The 19,761-nt window shown below is 34.0% G+C and overlaps 1 protein-coding gene across 1 annotated transcript in view; it reads left to right on the forward strand.

Moving 5' to 3' along the window:
• Window positions 1–19,761, forward strand: part of STAG1 (STAG1 cohesin complex component) — a 496,550-nt gene that overhangs the window by 434,180 nt on the left and 42,609 nt on the right. Inside the window, exons 17-21 of the mRNA XM_070375938.1 lie at window positions 4,299–4,391; window positions 4,495–4,584; window positions 4,739–4,942; window positions 5,943–6,013; window positions 7,423–7,510. Coding sequence (XP_070232039.1) covers window positions 4,299–4,391; window positions 4,495–4,584; window positions 4,739–4,942; window positions 5,943–6,013; window positions 7,423–7,510 — 546 coding nt within the window. The remainder of the gene's footprint in view (window positions 1–4,298; window positions 4,392–4,494; window positions 4,585–4,738; window positions 4,943–5,942; window positions 6,014–7,422; window positions 7,511–19,761) is intronic.

Raw genomic sequence — 19,761 nt, forward strand, 5'->3', positions numbered from 1 at the left:
GAAAAAAATATGTACTGAGTTTGCAAAGATGTTCGTTAAGAATAAATTTCTGTCTGTGACATTGTGAGGAAGGAAAAGGAAATTTCTGTTTGTTTACTGTCATACATCAAACTGCAAAAGTAATGGCCACAATACTTGATGAATTCTTAGTTAAGATGGAAAAGGCATTAAATTTATATAAAATATTTTGAAAGAGAGAGACCACATTCACATTTTATTGCAGTATATTGTTATAATTGTTCTGTTAGTTACTGTTGTTAATCTCTCACTATGCCTAATTTATCAATTTAATTTTAACATAGGCATGTTCGTGGTGGTAAAAAACATACTATATCAAGGGTTCAGGGCAATTAGCAATTTCAGACATCCACTAGGCATCTTCCAATGTATCCCACACAGTTAAGGGGGACAACTGTACTCCAAACTTCGAGGCTTAAAGGAATAAGTATTCATTGTCTCATATAGTTTCTGTAGGTCAGAAATTTGTGAATGACTTGGCTGTTTTTTACTTTAGAGTCTCTCGTAGGGTTACAGTTAAGATATAGCCAGGGCCTTAACCTCTGGAGTCTTAATATTAAATTTGCTACTTCCATAATGGTTTAGTCACATGATTGGTAAGTTAGTGTTTATTGTTGGTAGGAAGCCTTAGATCCTTACCATGTTGACCTCTTAGTAGTACTGTTTCAAGGCTGCAAGCCTCCCCCAGAATGAATGGTGCAAGAGAGAATAAAGTGGACACTTCTATGTCTTTTATGACCTCAAAAGTCATATAGCATAATTCCCACAGTATTCTTTAGGTTACACATGTCAGCCTTATTCATTTTTGGAAGAGATTCTATTAAGGGCATGAATACTAGGAAACCAATGGTCTTTGGGGACCCACGCTGTAGGCTACATTGCCCTAGAATAGGAATCTCCCACGAGCACTAGTTCCTTTTGATAGAGAGTGATATGTAAAAATCAAAATCTTGTCAATAAAGAACAGTTCAGTTCAATCGCTCAGTCATGTCCGACGCTTTGCGACCCCATGGACTGCAGCACGCCAGGCCTCCCCATCCATCACCAACTCTCAGAGTTTACTCAGATTCATGTCCATTGAGTCAGTGATGCCATCCAACCATCTCATCCTCTGTCATCCCCTTCTCATCCCGCCTTCAGTCTTTCCCAGCATCAGGGTCTTTTCCAATGAGTCAGTTCTTCGCATCAGGTGGCCAAAGTATTGGAGTTTCAGCTTCAGCATCAGTCCTTCCAATGAATATTCAGGGTTGATTTCCTTTAGGATGGACTGGTTGGACCTCCTTGCAGTCCAAGGGACTCTCAAGAGTCTTCTCCAACACCATAGCTCAAAAGCATCAATTCTTCGGCACTCAGCCTTCTTTATAGTCCAACTCTCATATCCATACATGACTACTGGAAAAACCATAGCTTTGACTAGATGGACCTTTGTTGGCAAAGTAATGTCTCTGCTTTTTAATATGCTATCTAGGTTGGTCATAGCTTTTCTTCCAAGGAGCAAGTGTCTTTTAATTTCATGGCTGCAGTCACCATCTGGAGTGATTTTGGAGCCCAGAAAAGTAAAGTCAGCCACTGTTTCCACTGTTTCCCCATGTATTTGCCACGAAGTGATGGAACTGGATGCCATGATCTTTGTTTTCTGAATGTTGAGTTTTAAGCCAAGTTTTTCACTCTCCTCTTTCACTTTCATCAAGAGGCTCTTTAGTTCTTCACTTTCTGCCATAAGGGTGGTGTCATCTGCATATCTGAAGTTATTGATATTTCTCTTGGCAATCTTGATTCCAGCTTGTGCTTCTTCCAGCCCAGCGTTTCTCATGATGTACTCTGCATAGAAGTTAAATAAGCAGGGTGACAATAATACAGCCTTGACGTATTCCTTTCCTGATTTGGAACCAGTCTGTTGTTGCATGTCCAGTTGAAACTGTTGCTTCTTGACCTGCATACAGGTTTCTCAGGAGGCAGGTCAGGTGGTCTGGTATTCCCATCTCTTGAAGAATTTTCCACAGTTTGTTGTGATTCACTAAGAATACTCATTGTCAATTGGTTATCATTTCTTCTAGGCACCATTGGTATACAGAGCTAAGAAATACATATATTTATATATATACATTGTGCTTAAATCATGCATTCATATTAATATTTCTGACTTAAATTTAGCATAACAGAGTTTTTACCTCTTTGATTTTGTTTTGCATCTTTATTTTTTGGAAATACATAAAAAATTTACTTTGTTAAAAAATCAATGTTTAGAGAAGTCTTTTAAATCCTTCCCTCTATACTTTTCTACCTGTATCCAATTTTATTTGTTTTTTTTAATCTCTCCTTCAGTGTTTCATTTTGCAAATATAGATAAATACATGCACAAATACAGGTGCATGTACTTTTATTCTCCATCCTCTTCCCTTTCAATCTCCTATCTGTATAAAAGATAGCATATTATATATGGTGTTCTGTACCTTATATTTTCATTTAGCAGTATATCCTGGGTATTACTACATAACTTTACTTGCAGATTTTTTGTATTTTCTTATGTCTGAATAGGATTTGTTTTGCAGATATACTATTGAGAGTCTTTTTGGTTGTTGCCAGTCTTTTGCTAGATATAATGTGAGGTGAATAATCCTGTATCATTTCATACTTGTACCAAGTTTGTTGGTGGAGTAGATTGCTAAAGTAAGATACCTGGGGCAAAGAAAAAAAGTGTGTATGGTTTTGTTGGATATTTTGAAATTCCCCTTCATAGGTATTATGCCATTTTTGCTCTCCCATCGAAGATTCCGTGAGGATTAAATAAATTCATGTACATAGAGTGCCTGACACAATGACCATTTAATTGAAGATAGCTATTACCCTAAAATCAATATCCTTAGACCTTCATTGTCTAATGAATTTCAAGACTTCTCAATATTCTAAATACATTTCTATATACATATACATTTCATTTTATATGTAGCCCCTTTAATTATTTTGTGCAAAACCAAGCTTGACACTTTGTGGTAGAGCATTCCAAAATATTTATGTTTTAAGAGGTTGAAGAACAGTTGTTGTTCAGTTGCTCAGTTGTGTCCAACTCTTTGAAACCCCATGGACTGTAGCACGCCAGGGTTCCCTGTCCTTCACCATCTCCTGGATCTTGCTCAAACTCATGTCCATCGAGTCGGTGATGCCATCCAACCACCTCATCCTCTATTGTCCCCTTCTCCTCCTGCCTTCAGTCTTTCCCAGCATTGGTCTTTTCTAATAAGTCTGCTCTTCACATCAGGCGGCCAAAGTATTAGAGCTTCAGCTTCAGCATCAGTCTTCCATTGAATATACAAGGTTGATTTCCTTTAAGATTGACTGGTTTGATCTCCTTGCTGTCTGTGCAAGGGACTCTCAAGAGTTCTCCAGCACCACAGTTCAAAAGCATCAATTCTTGGATCCTCAGCCTTCTTTTTGGTCTAACTCTCACATCCATACATGACTACTGGATAAACCATACCTTTGACTATACAGACCTTTGTTGGCAAAGAAATGTCTCTGCTTTTTAATACACTGTTTAGGTTTGTCATAGCTTTTGTTCCAAGGAGCAAGCGTCTTTTAATTTCATGGCTGCAGTCGCCATCTGCAGTGATTTTGGAGCCCAAGAAAGTAAAGTCTGTCACTATTTACATTGTTTCCCCATCTAATTGCCCTGAAGTGATGGGACCAGATGCCATGATTTTACTGAAAAGCAATAAAGCCCCTGAAAGAACAATTAAATAGGGCATCCTATTCTTTCATATATTATCAGACATTGAGGTTTACATTTATAAAGTAGCAGTTTATATTGGAATGTTTCTGTCCTGTAAAATCATTCAAAATTATGGTGGCATATTCCTTCAAACTGCAGAATACTTTGGGAAAGTAATTATCCTCACTGAGCCTGCATTTTAATGTTTTATTTTTGGAACCACCTATGGTTTAATTTAGTTGAGTACAGGTTAAGGTGAAGGGCTCTAGTCTGCTCAGTGACCACAGGCTATACCCCTCTGTCTCAAATATTGTAACTGGTTTTTTAGAAATGTTTTTGTTTTGATCTAAACAAGTAATAATTTATCTAAAATAAGTAGCTATTTAATAAAGGAAGAGTACATGTTTATTAGTAATTTGAGTAAAACTAGATACATTTATTTTAGTCATTTGTTAAGCTTTTCTGCAAATTCTGTTAAATTATCTGCCAGTGCTTCATCATCTTTGTAACAGTCTAGATTTCTAAATTAGTACATGACACTTATTCTTTACACATGTAAATTTATTTCTAGGTGCTAACTGCCAAAGAAAGGAAAACTCAAATTGATGATAGAAACAAATTGACTGAGCATTTTATTATCACACTGCCGATGTTGCTGTCAAAGGTACAGTTTCCATTTTCAGTCTTGTGATAGTATGCCACCAAATTTGCTTTACTACACTATACTGTTAAAGTAGTTACATGTTTTTCTTTGCTTCTTCTTCTAGTATTCTGCAGATGCAGAGAAGGTAGCAAACTTGCTACAAATCCCACAGTATTTTGATCTAGAAATTTATAGCACAGGTAGAATGGAAAAGGTAAGAAACTGTAAAATTGAAATTCTACTATTATAATCTGTTTTATTACCTGGATTATTTTATTTTCATGTAATTTATAGGCTTATTATGTGACAGATGCTTAGTTTTGTTTTTTGTTATTAATCTAAATATCATAGTTTTTTTTCCTCTGCAGCATCTAGACGCTTTATTAAAACAGATTAAATTTGTTGTGGAGAAACATGTAGAATCAGATGTTCTGGAAGCCTGCAGTAAAACCTATAGCATCTTATGCAGTGAAGAGTATACCATCCAGAACAGAGTTGACATAGCTCGAAGCCAACTGATTGATGAGTTTGTAGATCGATTCAATCATTCTGTGGAAGATCTATTGCAAGAGGTTGGTTTTAAAGTTAATGTATACATATAATAATTTTGGCTAATAATTATTCAAGGTAGCTGAGTTTGTAAATTTTTCCATTTTAAAAATGAAATTTAGTAGAATTCTCTTAACGGTTTCACAGCCTGGCAGCATTACTGCAGTTCATTTTATAAAGATCAGCCTTAGTTACACTTTATTTTTATTTTAAAAAACCTGTTTCATAACGGGCAGATTTTTTTGTTTTTTTCTTTTAAGGAAATTCTTTTTAAGGCCAGCTTTTTAGCTCATGTTTATTTCATCTTCTATTCCTGGAATCTAATTTGCATTTTAATATTACTGAACTATTATGATGTACTAGTGAATAGAACATGAAAATAAAGTGTGCTAATAAAGAATGGCTACTCACCAGTGGTGTGCCTAGGAAAGCAGCAAGCACCTCCAACTGGTTACTTTTATGATTATTTCTGTGATTCCTGAGTGTTGCCATCTTCCTTCAATCTATATAAGGCAACCTGGAATTCCCACAGCTTTGTATGTCCTGACACCCAGGCTCATAGGATTTCTTTTTAATCCCTTTAATCAATTTTCCCCTATTTTTAATTTTAACTTTTAATTTTTTAACCTGTTTTAAAATTTTCCTTGTGATTTTGCAGTTACACATGTAAGTGACAGCCAGTAAAATGTTTGAAATAACCATTAAAATCTTTAAAGTATATGTCCTTCCACTCCGCAGTTGCAAGGAATTTATCCTAAGGTATTAATCTGAAAAGGGTACAAAGTCATGTTTATGACATTGTTTAAAATGCAAAAGTGGTCATCTCTGGGTTTTGGACTTACAGGTGTTTATTTTCTGGTATTTTGCTTATTTGTACTTTATCATTTACCAACAGTGAATATGTACTTTTTGTATAATTTAAAAGAATTTTTCTTTATATGGTATGTATTAATACACTTTCATGTGAATTTGAGGATGAGTAAAATTTATGGTAGTGAGGTGCCATCTGCTTTCTGTTTATAGGGAGAAGAAGCTGATGATGATGATATTTACAATGTTCTTTCTACATTAAAGCGGTTAACCTCTTTTCACAAGTATGTCATTTTATTTAAAGTAGATTTAGTGAATATCCTATATTAGTTAACATAAAACAAACTGATTGTAATGTTTAACATCTGAGTAACAATGGGAAATTTTAGAGAAATATTGAGATCTAAATATTTTTATTATTCAGATTTTCTCAGGATAAATTTTGCGTTATTTGATTACTTACGGAGTAAGATTTATCTTTCAGCATGGTGAATATACACTGTACACTGTAAAAACTTGAAGATAATTAGTTTTATTAACGAATTAGATGGGCTTATTCTGTAAGCTAGAGTTTTGTAGGTATAATTTTCAGTTCATAGATCTTAGAAAGCTTGCTAAATAAGAATCACAATTTGACAAAAGCCATAAAAGTTATTTCCATATGCTTTTTTCCCTGAATTGTTCTTGTTTGTCTGTTTATTATTGTGTTCTTACTGTGTAGACAGAACAGTTGGATTTGAGTAAGGTAAAAAGGTTTCATATCAGTGAAATAGGTATCGTTTGCAAATTCTACTTTACATATCTGTTGTAATAAGACATGCTTATCTTCTCCATAAAGAGGGGGAAGTAAAATTTTGTTGTGAAAAAGAATATTTAGGTATAGCTCTTACTTTAATGAATACTTCAGAGTCATTTCAAAAGCACTGTCTAAAATCTAAGCCTTTTCTATATACACAAGTACATTTTTAGAATTCCATGGAGAAACAGACTCATATCTGAAAAAATATTTTGACATCTGAAAATAAAAGTTGACAACCAGTGTCAAAACTCCTTTTCAAGAAAATATTTTGATACTTGAAAATAAAAGTTGACAGCCAGTAATCATACTGTTTTTAGTAGTAGAGCTCATGAGAATTTAGTGTCAGTCTTACCTCATTCAGAAGTCCTCAGCCCATATAGACAGCTGCACTAAAGTTTTTGAACTGTGCTATATTTCCCTTACCCTGACTTTGTCTTTCATGTCTTTTGTTATCTCCATCTTGTGATGATTACAGATCTCTTTCAAAAATACGCATGTATTTATACTTTGAAATTATAAATGAATTTGTTTAAATATGCTTTAAAATATACTAGAAAGAATGGTAACTTAAACATATGAAGTTTTATTATTATTGACTTCTCTTAATGAATTCCTAATATCAGCGTCTACTCTTTTTCTCTACCCACCTCTGTCCTCTTCTCTCCCTCTCATTCCCCTCTTCCCTCTTTTTTTCGTTTCTCTCTCTCTCTCTCTGTCTCTCCCCCTCTTTCTCTTTTTCCTTCTAAGTTTGGAGACTTGAACATTTCCTTATGGAACTTTTACACTTCTACTGGAAAATGAAATTATGTTATTTTCCCCCACTGAAACTGAGCTCAACAAATTTAAACTTTACTCCACTCTAGAATAAAGTTAATGCATCTTTGTTTATTTTAGCGCTCATGATCTCACAAAATGGGATCTATTTGGTAATTGCTACAGATTATTGAAGACTGGAATTGAACATGGAGCTATGCCAGAGCAGGTAGGAGTTTATCATTATTCCTTCCATGTCGTTTTATTTATTTATTTGCTTATTTATTTTGGCTGTGCTGGATCTTAGTTGCAGCTTGCAACTCCATTGCAGGATGCATATGGGATTTAGTTTCCCAACCAGGGATCAAACACAGCCCTCCTGCATTGGGAGCACAAAGTCTTACCCACTGGACCACCAGCAAAGTCCTTCTGTGTCATTTTAGAAAGCTAAGCTTTTCTGAGATCATGTAGGATTATCAAAAACCTTTCATGGAAACATAGTTGACCATGAAAGGCTTTTGATAATCCTACAACTCTTAAATGCAGCCACCTCCTTTGAGAATTATCACCTTAGTGATTGAGTGTTACAGATAGGTATATTTTACCTTCAGATTTGAACAGAAAAAAATAGAAAAAGTTTGCTATAATGTAGCAGAAGTTTAATATGAATAATTTTGAAGTAAGTATTGTTGCTCTTTTAGGGAAAATACCATTAATTAATCTAGAAGCAATTTCAAAACTTGATCAATGTAATATAATGAAAATTTCTGATCATGCGTGTTTCAGGCACTGTTCTAGGTATTGATAAGAGTAAGCCTTAGATATGGCTTAGTTTTTGTGGAGGAATCATAGTTAAATAAGTTTAGAGGCTTTTAGCAGATTTTAGACTTTTTTGTATTTATATGTAAGTTGGAGTGAAAAAGTGTCTTTAGTCTGAAAGAGATTCTGTCAGTTATCATACAGAGAATTAAGAATATAATACTTCTATATGAGAATTAAGTTGTGAGTTATTAATTAGCAATTATAATTATTGCTAATTAACAGTAACAATCTGTTGTTAAGAAGTAAGAGTTATTTTGTACATTGCAGACACTCATTCATATAGACCAAAATATTAATACTATCCCTGTGGTTAGGTACAGATGATGTTTAAGGGTGAGTTCATCCATTCCTGTTTTGGTAATATGGAATTCTTAGATGACACTTCATTATACTAAAGCAATAAGAATGTCAATAGATGTAACAATTAATTATTAATTCACGTTAAAACTTAATTGCAGAAACCATGCTTTATTATTGCTATGATTAACTCTTAAGTTGTCTTTGATCTCCACTTTGTAGGCACTGTTAATAATAAATATCCCTGATTGTATTAGATGTTTTATTACAGTTTGTGCGAAAATGTTGAATATTTGACCCCTTGTTTGTTCTTCATTTATTGTTGACTCTTCCAACTTTCATCCCTTTTTATCTCAGACTTTTCAATAGCCTAAATGCAATTCACTGATACTCTAAGCTGTGCTTCAGAGTTGAAATGATAGAGTTAAGATAATCTTTTTTTGGTCTACTTATTTTCCTCAAGAAGAGAATAGGAATAGCACTTTGCTGTTTTATCTGGAGATTATAACTATGTCTAAATTTATTTTTAATTCTCAATACCATAATTTCTCAGTGGTCTTTTTAAAATTTATTTATTTATAATTGAATGATAATTGCTTTATAATCATTATCATTTTTTGTTTTAGATGTCACTTGTTATAGTCTCACAATATTTTTTGGTGATTATGCTGGTTTTCTGTTATTTATTTGTACTACATATGCATTATTTACCGCCATCTTATTTTAATTTCTTTGAGTAAAAGAACATATTTATGTGACATTTGCTTTAGCTTTGTTAACTTCTTAGACACATTCTTTAAACTCTCATCATGTGTATACATTTTGAGTACATCATTACTAGATTGTACTCATATTCATTTTAGCAATTAGAAATTATTTAGCATTTAACAGCTCTTAGAAACATGTCTTTAGATACCCAGTATTGAAAATCCAAAACGTGAATTCAGTCATTTCTTCATAGGACCGTGAAAAAAAAAAAAGTAGAAGTGTTAGTCACTTAGTTGTGTCCAACTGTTTGCGACCCCATAACTGTAGCTTGCCAGGCTCTTCTGTCCATGAAATTCTGTCCATTCTGTCCATGAAATTCCCCAGGCGAGAATACTGGAGTGTGCAGCCATTGCCATGCAAGCTTGCTTTTTTAGATTCCAGTTCTGTTCCTTTCAGAATCCAAAATATATATCAAAAAACTACCACAGTGTGTACTATTATTAAACCTCAGTTATGCTTAACATTTTGAAGATAGACTAAAATTTATTTACCAGCTGTTTCGTGGAACTGTATTGTTCTTTTATGGTTGACTGTTCATTTTCTATGGTAACCATTTCAATGAGAAGTTTTACAGTCCCACTCTTTGAGATTAACTGAATTCTTTTTTTCCTTCCTCTTTCCATGATCTCATTTCAGTGCTATTTTAACTATTACAGTACAATATGTAAAACCAAATTTTAAAAAATCTAGCTGTTCATAAAATACGTTTTTAAAGTTGAATTATAAAAAAAGTTATAATAGAAAAATTAACTTGTTTCCTTCAGTTCATCAGCTATTTCCCATAGTTGCACACTCACGTTTGCACTTGCTGTGTCCCTCTTTCTCTCTTCTCCCCATATAATAATATGCATGTTAAAAATAAATATTAATAATACTCTAGAATTTTTCTCTAGCCCTGGATCCAAGTCATAATAATGCATTACATTTTTGTAATATCTTTGGTGTTTTTTTTGGTCTTCTTTAAATCTGAATGGTCATTCTGGCTTGTCTTTTATGACATTTTGAAGAGTACAGACCAGTTATTTTATAGAATGTTCTCCATTTAGTTTTGTGTGATCTACATGTTTAGATTTAGATTATGCATTCTTGGCAGGAATGCTACACAAATGATACTCTGTTTTCAGTGAATCACATCAGGAAGCACATGATGTCAGTTTGTTCAGTATTGGTAATAATTAATTTTGATTACTTTAGTAAGTGAGGTCTGCCAAATAACTCCTGTGTAGAGTTGCCATGTTCTTTTTTAATGCGTAAGTAATCTGTGGGAAGATTCCTTAAGACTGTATACAATCCTGTTTCCTATCAAACTTTGACATAATAATTTGAGCATTCATTTATGATTTTGCCTGACTCGTTTATTACTATGATAGTCACAAAATGGTAGCTTAAGTGGTGATTTTCTTTTATTTTATATTTATTTGTTGGCCCTCCGTTGTAAGAAAGAGCTTTTCCTTACTCCCAATAGTTATATACTTATGTGTTTGTTCATTAATTTACCTTTTTAAATTTTAAATTTATTTTTAAAAATTTAGTAGCATAATGGACTTATGGTTTCCTGTTTTATTCCTATTCTGTTCATCTGGTTAAAACAGTACTATGATTATTTATTTTGGTGCTCAAATTGTCATAGATTTAGCCAGACAGAATTTCTTTCCAGCCTGCTCCTGTGTGCTTTAAATATCTTTTGGGGCATTAACATACTTTCCGGCTCAAAAATATGTTCCAAGGTCTGTTTAGGCCCCCCTATGCTAATGAATTCTTAACCTATGGAAAACATGAGACTGACTGCAACTCCTTGACACAGTAGTCATTAGCTCGTTTCAGAATTTATTGTAGTATTCATACTTTTTTTTTTTTGGTAAAAAAAATGAAGGCAAAAAAAAATTAAATATTTAAATTCTTCTTATCCTGTTTTGTATTTCTTATTAGTATGTCTGTAAGTTATCTAAAACTCCTCTTAGGCAATATCTAAGAAAAATTAAGTGTTAAAATTCTGCTTTAATACGTAATTCCAAGAATTATCTTACCATATTCTAAAAATTGGAAGCCAATAAAGAAAAATTCATAAGTTATTTTGGTAAATATTTGCTATATAACAATAGTGTGATTATACATATAAAAAAGGAAGTTAATCATGTCAGTAACTTTGGATCTTTCAAGCCATCAGTAATAGAAAATTTTAGTTTTGTGTTTATTATGTACAATGTACTATTTTAAGTCTTTATATGCATACATTGTTGAAGCCTCCTGACAACCCTATGGAATATACATCGTTATTCTCATTTTATTATTAAACTGAAGCAAATAGACATTAACTTCCCCAGAGCCTCATAACTGCTTCATACCTTCTTAAACCAAGCTTTTAAATTCTTTTCATTGTATTTTCATATTTTCTACTGCTAGTTTGCTACTACTATTTATAGTATCCCATGCCTTCTGATGTTTGTCCCATGTCAAACTCTTATTATTTTGCATTTTTATATTTTTTCTGAACTTCTTTTGTATTGTTCTAGTGAGAATTATGGGGAGAGATTAGATGCTGATACTTTATCATTGTGAACTGAAAATCAACACCTTTCTTTCTTTTTTTTTTTAATTTTGGCTATGCTGAATCTTCACTGCTGCACAGGCTTCTGTATTTGCAGTGAGTGGGAGGGAGCTGCTCTCTAGTTGCAGTGCACGGGCTTTTCATTGTGGTGGATTCTCTTCTTGCGGAGCACAGGATCTATGAGTTTCTAGAAGGTTTCAGTAGTTGCAGTTCTAGACTCTCGAGCACAGACTCAATGGTTATGTGCATGGGCTTAGTTGCTCCTGCACATGTGGGATTTTCCTGAAACAGGGATCAAACTTGTCTCCTGCATTGGTAGGTGGATTCTTTACCACTGAGCCACCAGGGAAGCCCTCAACATATTTCTTTAGACATAACATAGTATATGAGGTTAAGTTTAATTTTAGTCAAGTTATTGCTTATGATTATAATAAAGCTTATTATGTAAATAATGGGACCTTGTTTTCTCTAGAAGTATATGGATGTAGTCATGCTTTCCTTGAAAGACTACATACTTATTTCATTGACTGGGCATAAAAATGTTTTCACTTACCAACTTCTTACTATTCTTTGGGCATGCCATATCAGAACTTTTCGGAACATCTTCATGACCCTTCCACACACATCTTCTTAATTCTGTGGTCCTTATTGACCAAAAATGTGTTTGAGTGTCAGATTCTGGAGGTATAAGGATATCTTGTAAGCAGTGTTTAACCTCAGGTGACTTTTGATCTTTTTAAAAATTCTACCTCCTTAAGTCTCTTCCTGTCATCATTCTGATAGCCCTACTGCCATTTCCTTAGTTTCATCCTTCATATCTTCTCTTGCAGATCATAGTAGTAGCTGCCTATTTTGTCTTAGTAACCTGAGTTTCATCCTCTGTCCAGTCTAGGTTCTATTCCAGTAATTTTCAACTATATGTGTGTGTCAGAAAACGTTATGGAGTTGTTTTTTTGTTGTTGTTGTTGTTTGTAATACTGACATACTTTCAAATACCGTTCTGAGAAAAAATTAGTGTGATCCTTTTGAAAGGTTATTTGTCAGTCTCTTATCAAAATTAAAAGTGGACATACCTTTCATTGAGCTTTAGTAATTTGAGGAATTTAGACTACAGGTATGTACTTGGACATAGGAACAAAGATATTCATTGCAAAATTACTTATAAAAATTTAAAACTTAAAATAATTTTAAATGTCCAGGAACAGAAAACTGGTTATCTATGGAAGGACTGTTTTGACTCTGTATAATACTGTGTAGTCATAATTAAAAGAGTGGGGTTGATATTATTTGTTCTATAATATTCTCTGTGAGAAGAAATTTTATGAAAAAGGCAAGGAACAGAACAATGTAAATTTAAAAGGATGATAAGATTTATATATACATGTTCCTTTTGATTGACAGACTATTTCTGGAATGATACATAAGAAATTAACAATGACTTTAACAGTGGCTTTATTTGTAGTGGTCACAAAACTTAATTTTAAGGGGGTAGGTAATTTAGGAGTTTGGGATTAACATATACACAGTACTATGTATAAAACAGATAACCAACAAGGACCTTCTGTAAAGTACAGGGAACTATACTCAGTATTTCTTAATAACCTATAGGGAAAAGAATCTGAAAAATCTGTGTACACACACACACACACACACACACACGTATGTATTACTGAATCACTTTGCTATATACCTGAAACTAACACAACTTTGTAAATCAACTATACTTCAATAAAAAGAAAAACAAATTATATTGTTACAAATTTTACCAATATACTTACTGCTTTTTAAGTTTAAAAACCAGCTGTTTAAGACCAGTAGGGTAAGGTATGGGGGAGGGGCAAGATAAGGGTATAGAATTGATACAAACTACAATGTGTAAAAGCCAGTTGTTTAGTAGTAAACACTGGCAAATGAAACTTTAGAAATATGTGCCATTTACAATAGCACCAAAAGACACAAAATGCTTAGGTATAAATCCAACAAAATATGTGCAGGGTATGTATACTGAAAACTATAAAACACTAATGATAGAAATCAAAGAAGATTTTAATGAATGAAGATATATCAGGTTTGTGAATTACAAAGCTCTGTGTTGTTTAAATGTCAATTCTCCCCAAACTGATCTTAGATTTAGCACAATTCCAGTTAAAATCTCAGCAAAATTTTTTTGTAGAAAGTGACAACTTGATACTAAAATTTATATGGAGAGGAAATAAAATAACCAAAAGAATGTTTTAAAAATGAATGAAGAAGATTCACTCTACTTGATTTCAAGACTACAAAAAGTTTTAGTGTGACATTGAAGAGAGGATGCTGCAGCTGCTAAGTCGCTTCAGTCATGTCCAACTCTGTGTGACCCCGTAGACATAAATAAATCAAAGGAACAGTATAGAGAATCCAGAGATAGACCCACACATATATGGTCAATTGATTTTTGAAAAAGGTGTCAAAGCAGTTCTTTGGAGAAAGGATGATCTTTTCACAAGTGATGCTGAAATGGCTGGATATCCATATGCCCCCCCAAAAAAAGAATCTCAGTTCATTTACTTAACTTAAAATAGACCAGAGACCTAGAAATCGCAGCCTTCAGTAGCTGTGGTTCCTGGGCTCTGGAGCTCTGGCTCAGTAGTTATGTGCAAGGGCTTAGTTACTCCACCGTATGTGGAATCTTCCCGAAACAGGGATCAAACTCATGTCTCCTGCATTGGCAGGCGGATTCTTTACTACTGAGCCCTTCTATTGTTTGAATATTTTGCTTGAGTTTTTCAACCTTACAATTTAAAAAAAAATTATATAGTATGCATATTGGTAATACAACAGTGGATGGTCTCTCATTCCTAAAACACGTGTAGGATTTAGGAATCTCTCCTTTTTATTACATAATTTTTGTCACTTTATAACACTATGATTTGCTTCCATGTTTGTGCTTTTCTTGCATTCACTCAAAAATATTACTGTAAACTCTACTCTTTGCCACATTGATTCTTACTCATTGTTATACAGTAAAACTGACTTGTCTTCCTTCCTATGTGAAGAATTTTAACATATGTATAGATTTATGTGGTTACCACCACAGTCAGGATGCAGAACAGTTTCATCATCCCCAAAACTTCATATTATCCCATCACAGTCATATGCTTGCACCACCTACATAGGACTGCTGGAAATCACTCATCTGTTTTGCATCACTATAGTTTTGTCTTTCTGAGATTTCCAAATAAATGAAATTTTATAGTATAAACCCTGAGCATAATGCCTTTCAGATTAAATCAGGTTATTGTGTGAGTCAGTAGTTAGTTTGTTTTTACTGCTCATTGTTAGTCCATTGTGTAAATAATTATGTTGGTGAAAAAGTAATTGTGGTTTCAAGCCATAAATTTGTAATCATTATAGCTAGGCTCAAACAAGTCTTTATTATTCAAAATAGAGACCACTACAATCAACACATTTTTGCCAGTGAGAAATAAATTTGTTTATTCCTGTAGCATAAAAAAATCCATGCTTCAGGGTTTCAAGAACTCTTGGAAAGCATTTTCTGCCTCCTGCTGGTTGTGGAAGCATTTTCCTTGCAAAAAGGTATAGAGATGCTTGAAGAAGTGGTAGTCGGTTAGCTAGAGGTCAGGTGAAAATGGAAAATGAGGAAAAACAGCGTAGCCCAATTAGTTCAACTTTTGAAGCATTGATTGTGTGACGTGTGGTCGGATATTGTCATGGAAAAGAATTGGGCCCATTCTGTTGACCAGTGCCAGTTGCGATTCTTGCAGTTTTCAGTTCATTGCTGAGCATGCTTCTCAGATGTAATGGTATCGCTGGGATTCAGAAAACTGTCGTGGATCGGATTAGTAGCAGACCACCAAAGAGTGACCATGACCCCTTTTTGGTGCAAGTTTCGCTTTGGGAAGTGCTTTGGGGCTTCTTCTTGGTCCAACCACTGAACTGGCTGTTGCCAGTTGTCATATAAAATCCACTTTTCATAACACATCAGAGTCCAATAGAGAAAGGGTTTATTGTTGTTGCATAAAATAAGAGAAGACAACACTTAAAAACAACGATTTTTTTACATTTATAGTCAGCTTATAAGGCAGCCATTTATGGAGCTTTTTAACCTTTCCAGTTTGCTTCAGATGCCAAACGACCATAGAATGGTTGATGTTGAGTTCTGGGGCAACTTCTCATGCAGTTGTAACAGGATCAGCTTCAGTGATTCTCTGAATTGGTCGTTGTCAACTCCCGACGGCCACTGCGCTCCTCATCCTCATTCTCCTTTGTGAAACTTCTTGAACTGCCACATGCTGTATGTCCGTTAGCAGTTCCTGGGCCACATGCATTGTTGGTGTTGCAAGTCATCTTTGCTGCTTACAACACATTTTGAACTCGAATAAAAAAATCGAATTTGCTTTTTGGGTAACATAATTTCCCTAGTCTAAAATAAACAGCAAGTAATAAGTCTTTAGCAAAAAAACATAAAGCAAAAAATGTGCATTAAAATGGTGTACAACATAACCACATTTATTTAAGAATGTATTCCAGTATCAAATGGCAAAGTTCAGCAGTGCAAAACTGCAGTTACTTTTGCACCAACCTATGCATCACTGTTTTTAGTCATTCAGTTGAAAATATTTGGGTTGTTTTCAACTTTTGGCTGTCACCAAAAGAGCACTGTAAATATTTGTGTAGTATTTTGTTTGAACATAAATTTTCATTTCTCTAAAGTATATTCCCAGGAGTGTAATTGCAGGGTTTTATGGTAAGTATATGTTTAACTTTATTAGAAACTGCCAAACCACTTTCCAGAGTAACTGTACCCTTCTGCATTTCTGCCAGCAATGTATGAAAGTTCCAGTTATTCTGAATTCTCATCAGCACTTCATATCATCAGCAATTTTTACTCTAGCCACCTGAGTAGATATGCATTGGTGTTTTACTGTGTTTTTTAATGTATGTTTTCTTAATGCTAATGATGTTAAACATGTCTACATGTACTTATTTGCCAGCCTTATATCCATTTTGATGAAACCATGTTGGTTATTAATTTTTACCTTAAAGGTTCTTTTTATTCATGTTAACCAAGTCCAAATATGATAAATAAAAAAAACCAGTTTGGGATATTAGAAGCACACTAGTATTAAGTTCAGTTCATTCTTTTGACATGCACTTGTCCACTAAAAAAATTTGATCATCCTTCCCCTTAAAGTGTCTTACAAACAGAAAAAAAGTAAGAGTCTTAGTTTATCCCAGTCATTATGTGTATTTTCAGAATTTTATTACTTTGCCAGGCAAAGGGGGAACATAGCAGGCTAGCGCCTCAAGAACTGTGCACCCAGGTTTTCAGAATTTTAAACATGTCCCGTATATGTAGACGATATATATCTACACATGCATATATATTACATAGAATTTTTCCCATTCTTAGTGTCATAATCATTTTTCCTATTATTAGTATCTTGTCAGATTTTATTTTCCAGGCAAATTCAGTTTTTCAAAACTTTAAACTTTCTAAGATTTTCTCTCTTAGTCTTAACTTACATGTAATAAATACAGTTCACCTTCATCTCCAAGATATATCATTAGTTATAGGTTGAATGATTCTCATTGATTCAATCTGCTAATCAAAGATAGAGCTAGCTCCTTTAAATAGATTAAAGTAATTATTTTTTTAAAAGGGCTAATAAAGAATTTTTATGTTGGTTAAGGTAATACTAGCTGCTATAATAATCTTAGTATCTCAGTGGCTTAACACAATAGAAAGTAATTTCTCACTTACATAACCATAAAGCACAATTACAGGAAGTAGGTGTCACTGCACAGCCAAGTCATTCAGAGACCCATGGTCTTCTGGATTGTTGGTATCTTGGCTGGCAGATAGAGATGGAAAGGATGAAGAAAGCAGTCCTGCTTCTTAACTAATTTTTGCGCAGAAGTGTGCAGTATACATTACTGTGTCCTTCTGGGAATATCATTACCTTGTGCAAAAATGAGGTCAGAAGAGTAGGGTTGGAAGAAATTCTTGGGTCGGGAGACTAGTACTTCGTATTACTCAGTTCAGTTCACTTCAGTTGCTCAGTTGTGTCTGATTCTGCGACCCCACGGACCATAGCACGCCAGGCCTCCCTCCATCACCAACTCCCAGAGTTTACCCAAACTCATGTCCATCGAGTCGGTGATGCCATCCAACTACTCATCCTCTGTCGTCCCCTTCTCCTCCTGCCTTCAATTTTTCCCAGCATCAGGGTCTTTTCAAATGAGTCAGCTCTTCGCAGCAGGTGGCCAAAGTATTAAGAGTGATGCTTCAGCATCAGTCCTTCCAGTGAACACTCCGGACTGATTTCCTTTAGGATGGTTGGATCTTCTTGCAGCCCAAGGGACATTCAAGAGTCTTCTCCAACACCGCAGTTCAAAAGCATCAGTTCTTTGGCACTCAGCCTTCTTTATAGTCCAGCTCTCACATCCATACATGACTACTGGAAAAACCATAGCCTTGACTAAATGGACTTTTGTTGGCGAAGGTCTCTGCTTTTTAATATGCTGTCTAGGTTGGTCATAACTTTCCTTCCAAGGAGTAAGTGTCTTTTAATTTCATGGCTGCAGTCACCATCTGCAGTGATTTTGGAGCCCCCAAAAATAAAGTCACCCATTGTTTCCACTGTTTCCTCATCTATTTGGTATTATTAAAAGATCCTTTCCAGAGTCAGAGCAGTGTTAGTCAAGAAAAGGCAGAAGGGCTATCCTGCTCCTAGGTTAGAATTATCATTTGGCTTTTTCAGTTTTTAATTGCTTGTCTTTCTTGTTTTACCTGTACTACAAAAAGGTGAAGTTGCTGAATAAAAATGACTTTCAGATTTAGGATAACATTGCTAGTTTGGGAGATAAAAATCAATATGACTGATGTAAAGCCTGGAAGAAAGAGTTCTGAATTTTCTTTTGAAGTGTGATCAACTACATTGTTACATAATTATAACTGTGAGAAAGTAAAATGTTTCCCAATCAATGAGAGTGAGCTTTTTATTTTAAAATAATACTGTGGAGCTCTTCTGAAGTAAACATATAATGAATACCATTGTATTGAAAATTAAAATGGGGATGCTGTATAGGTATTGAAGTGACCTGTTTCTCTCTTCTAAATCTAAGAAACTTGTGTATTACTTTGAAATACATTTTGAGTAATTCCTAGTATATAGGTCATAGAAATGTAGAATGAAAAGAAATATTTATAATGATTAGGATAGATATAACCAAAATTAAGCAGATCTTCAACAATACTTTTTTCCATATCTTAATTTCCCGTTGATTAATGTTTTTTTGTATATCACTTTTCTAGTAATCTAACAATACAAATAGTTTCAAATTCAAGAAAAAGTTTTAAATCACACAAACCACTTCAATACTTTTTTATAAGGTAGAAGTTATCAGAGGGTGTCTCAGGACCAGAAGTGTACCATATTGAGTATCTTCTAAGTGTAGTAAGAGGATTTCTTTAGCATTAATGTTCATAAGTTGACGGTGTTTCAGTAAGTCTTGTTTCTAGCATTCTGACATAAATCAGGCATTTAATTATCATGTTTAATAAAACCTTGACATCTCATTAGTATTGTATGAAAAGCAGCACCAGTCATCCTTCTAATTCTGATGAGTTATTTTCAGAGCTGAGAAGATGCACTGGATCTGAAACCTGAAATTTTTAAAGTAAAACCAATCAAATTTCTACTTCCTGAAGCAGTCCACTTACTGATCTCTCTCTTGATTTATCTTATACATATATTCATTCTTATGATTTTTAGTCTATCTAGAGGGGAAAATAATAGAGACACTATAATAATGGAGTATCATATCTGATATGCTTTATTGCAGTAGAGATCTATCATGTTTTCAAACAGAAATGTTAATAAAAGCCCTATCCAAAATGAAGTTTTCTTTTTTATTAATGTTTTTAATTTTTATTTTCCTAAACTCTACTGTTTGCCTTGCTGAAATATATGGGTAAATATTTTACAGAATAGGGGTTCAGTGCTAATAAAAAATGAAAAGGTGCTCATCTGCATTGATAA

The sequence above is a fragment of the Bos mutus genome, chromosome 1, assembly GCF_027580195.1.
Source record: "Bos mutus isolate GX-2022 chromosome 1, NWIPB_WYAK_1.1, whole genome shotgun sequence".
In the NCBI taxonomy this organism is placed as follows: Eukaryota; Metazoa; Chordata; class Mammalia; order Artiodactyla; family Bovidae; genus Bos; species Bos mutus.